The sequence below is a fragment of the Camelina sativa genome, chromosome 13 (assembly GCF_000633955.1).
Source record: "Camelina sativa cultivar DH55 chromosome 13, Cs, whole genome shotgun sequence".
Taxonomy (NCBI): domain Eukaryota; kingdom Viridiplantae; phylum Streptophyta; class Magnoliopsida; order Brassicales; family Brassicaceae; genus Camelina; species Camelina sativa.
This window is the reverse complement of record NC_025697.1, coordinates 8,812,723-8,815,098: the sequence shown is the minus strand read 5'-3', so window position 1 is coordinate 8,815,098 and position 2,376 is coordinate 8,812,723. Positions and strand designations below refer to the sequence as shown.

The following is a 2,376-nucleotide window of genomic DNA, read 5'->3' as shown; positions in this document are numbered from 1 at the left end:
TCCATATCTAGTTAGGGAAATAACTAAAGCTGGTGGTCATAAACTTTGATCGATCTACTTACCCCCAAAAGGGAACCACCTCTCCTGGAAATCAGACTGGTACGAGACCATGAACAAGATGAGCACGAGCACGGCTGCTACACCCCAAGGGGAAGAACCGGCACGGTGAATAGAGTCTTGTTCAGGCCAGGGGACGTAGAAGGAAAGGCCGCCGGAGAAGAAGTGGACGAGGAGGAGGAGGAAGAGAGGGGTGAACATGAGGATGAGCTTGAGCTGGTCAAGGGTGTCTTCGAGGACGGACTCGTAGTTCAAGTACCATGTGAGGGAAAACACGAAGAAGACGACGATGAAGAAGAAACAGAGATGTGGGTTTGGGAGAGAGAGGTAGTCTAAGTACGATGAGCCGTAGTATGGTGATCTCGCCATGCCTTGTTCTTGGTCTTCTCTGGATTTTTTGATAAAGAACAACTAGGTTTTTAGATTGTGTAAGTAAGATCTAGATGACTCTTGTATGTGTTGTGTGTAGATATATAAAGAAGTAGATTATATCTTTGGAGAGAAGAAAAGAGTAATATGCATTGAACGGGTGTAATTTTTTACTTTATTTAATTTATTAAAATATTTCAGGGCTTTTCGGGTGTTGAAGTGGTCGGTCGAGACCACGTGGACATGATGTTATGGGTGTTTGGAATTTTGTATTAATAACACTTTGGGCCCTTTTTTAAAGAAACTTAGTTATTGCTTTTGAATTTAAAGCCAAATAAAGCTTAACTAAAGTGGTACTTTCACGTCATTATTCGTATTTGTAAACATTAAAAATTAAAATAAAAGGTATGTGCAGTGTGCTCCAGGCTAAAACTTCTTATCTGGATGGATGCTATTCAGCTATATGGTTCTAACTTCTATTTGGATCGCTTGAATTATTGGAGAAGAATTATCTGAATTTATTTAATAAATTAGCTATTCTTACCCCTCTTTCTTTTTTTCGTGTGTTAAAAATAGAGCTATTCTTACTTAAATAAGTTAAAATTAAGATATTTTGTGTACAAGTGGATTCACTCCGAGTAATGGAAGGTGGGAGCCTAGGAGGAGTAAGGGTCAGATCTACAACCAAACAAAAATAGAAATATCTAGCTCCACCATAGCTAAATGAATATTGTCTCGTTCCCTCCCCCCTCAAAAAATACCAAAGCGCAAGTTATCTTTGTTGAGAGAAAAATGTGGCTTTATTTCTTGCAAACATATCGGTTGTATTTCTCTAAATTGGGTTGCACAAAAGACCTAATCTATAGTTTACTAGAAATGAGAGGCCCAAATAGCCTATGCACATATTGGAAAGGCCATAAACATATATATGATAACGTAAACATATACACGTAAGGTCGTAAGTCTATACTTCCAAGTTACTTTAGATCGATTTATTACAATTTACAAATATAAAATCGAATCGTGTCTTCTCACTTGCCTTACACAGACATGACCAGACACAAAGCATCATCATTCTTGAAGCAAAGTCTAGAAATGGTGCATAATCTCTCTGCTCATCAACTCTAATAGTCATCTTCAATTCATTACTTTTCCAAAGTTATATTTATAGGACTATATATCCATAATATCAACATCCAAAAGCTTCAAACATGGGAACATTGGTGGGTCACATTCTACCGGGCTTTTTCTTCTTTGCACTTGGTCTATGGCACCTCTTTAGCCACATCAAATTATTTTCTCTACACCCAAAATCATACATTTCACCTTTATGGTTTCCCGTATCCAAACCAAGATATGTAGAGCCTCTCGCGATCATTATAGGCTCCTCACTTTCCATTTCTGTTGAACTCTTCCTTGGACAAAAGAATCACCAACCATTTGATCCCAATGATGGGACCATCCCATCAAACCATCTCCATAACTTTGAACACTCTTGCATCTCTCTCACCTTCATCACCTATGCAGCCTTCGCCATTGTATTTGATAAAACAAGGCCAGTGGCTCATAGGGCCCTCCTCAACTTGATCGCGGCCCTCGCCTTCGCCCAACAACTCTTCCTCTTCCATTTCCACTCGTCAGACCACACAGGCGTTGAGGGACACTACCATTTGTTGCTCCAACTGGTAGTTTTTGTCTCTTTGGTCACAACACTCTTGGGAATCGCATTACCAAGCAGCTTCGTGTTGAGTTTTGTTCGGTCAGTTAGTGTTTCCTTCCAAGGAATATGGCTTATGACAATGGCTTGCATGCTTTGGACGCCAAGTTTGGTTCCCAAGGATTGCTTTCTTCACATTGAAGAGGGTAAACATACCATAAGATGCTCAAGCGTCAAAGCTCTTCATAGGGCAATATCATTGGTAAACATCCAATTCAGCTGGTTTCTTGTGG

At 39.8% G+C, this 2,376-nt stretch overlaps 1 protein-coding gene across 1 annotated transcript; it reads right to left on the bottom strand.

Moving 5' to 3' along the window:
* On the bottom strand, window positions 15-575 carry LOC104736056. The gene has a single exon (XM_019234346.1). It carries the CDS (start codon window positions 424-426, stop codon window positions 55-57), a length of 372 nt encoding a protein of 123 aa, XP_019089891.1. The 5' UTR covers window positions 427-575; the 3' UTR covers window positions 15-54.

Coding starts and splice junctions, on each gene's coding strand:
- LOC104736056 (XM_019234346.1), bottom strand. CDS start 426: ATGGCGAGATCACCATACTACGGCTCATCGTACTTAGACTACCTCTCT.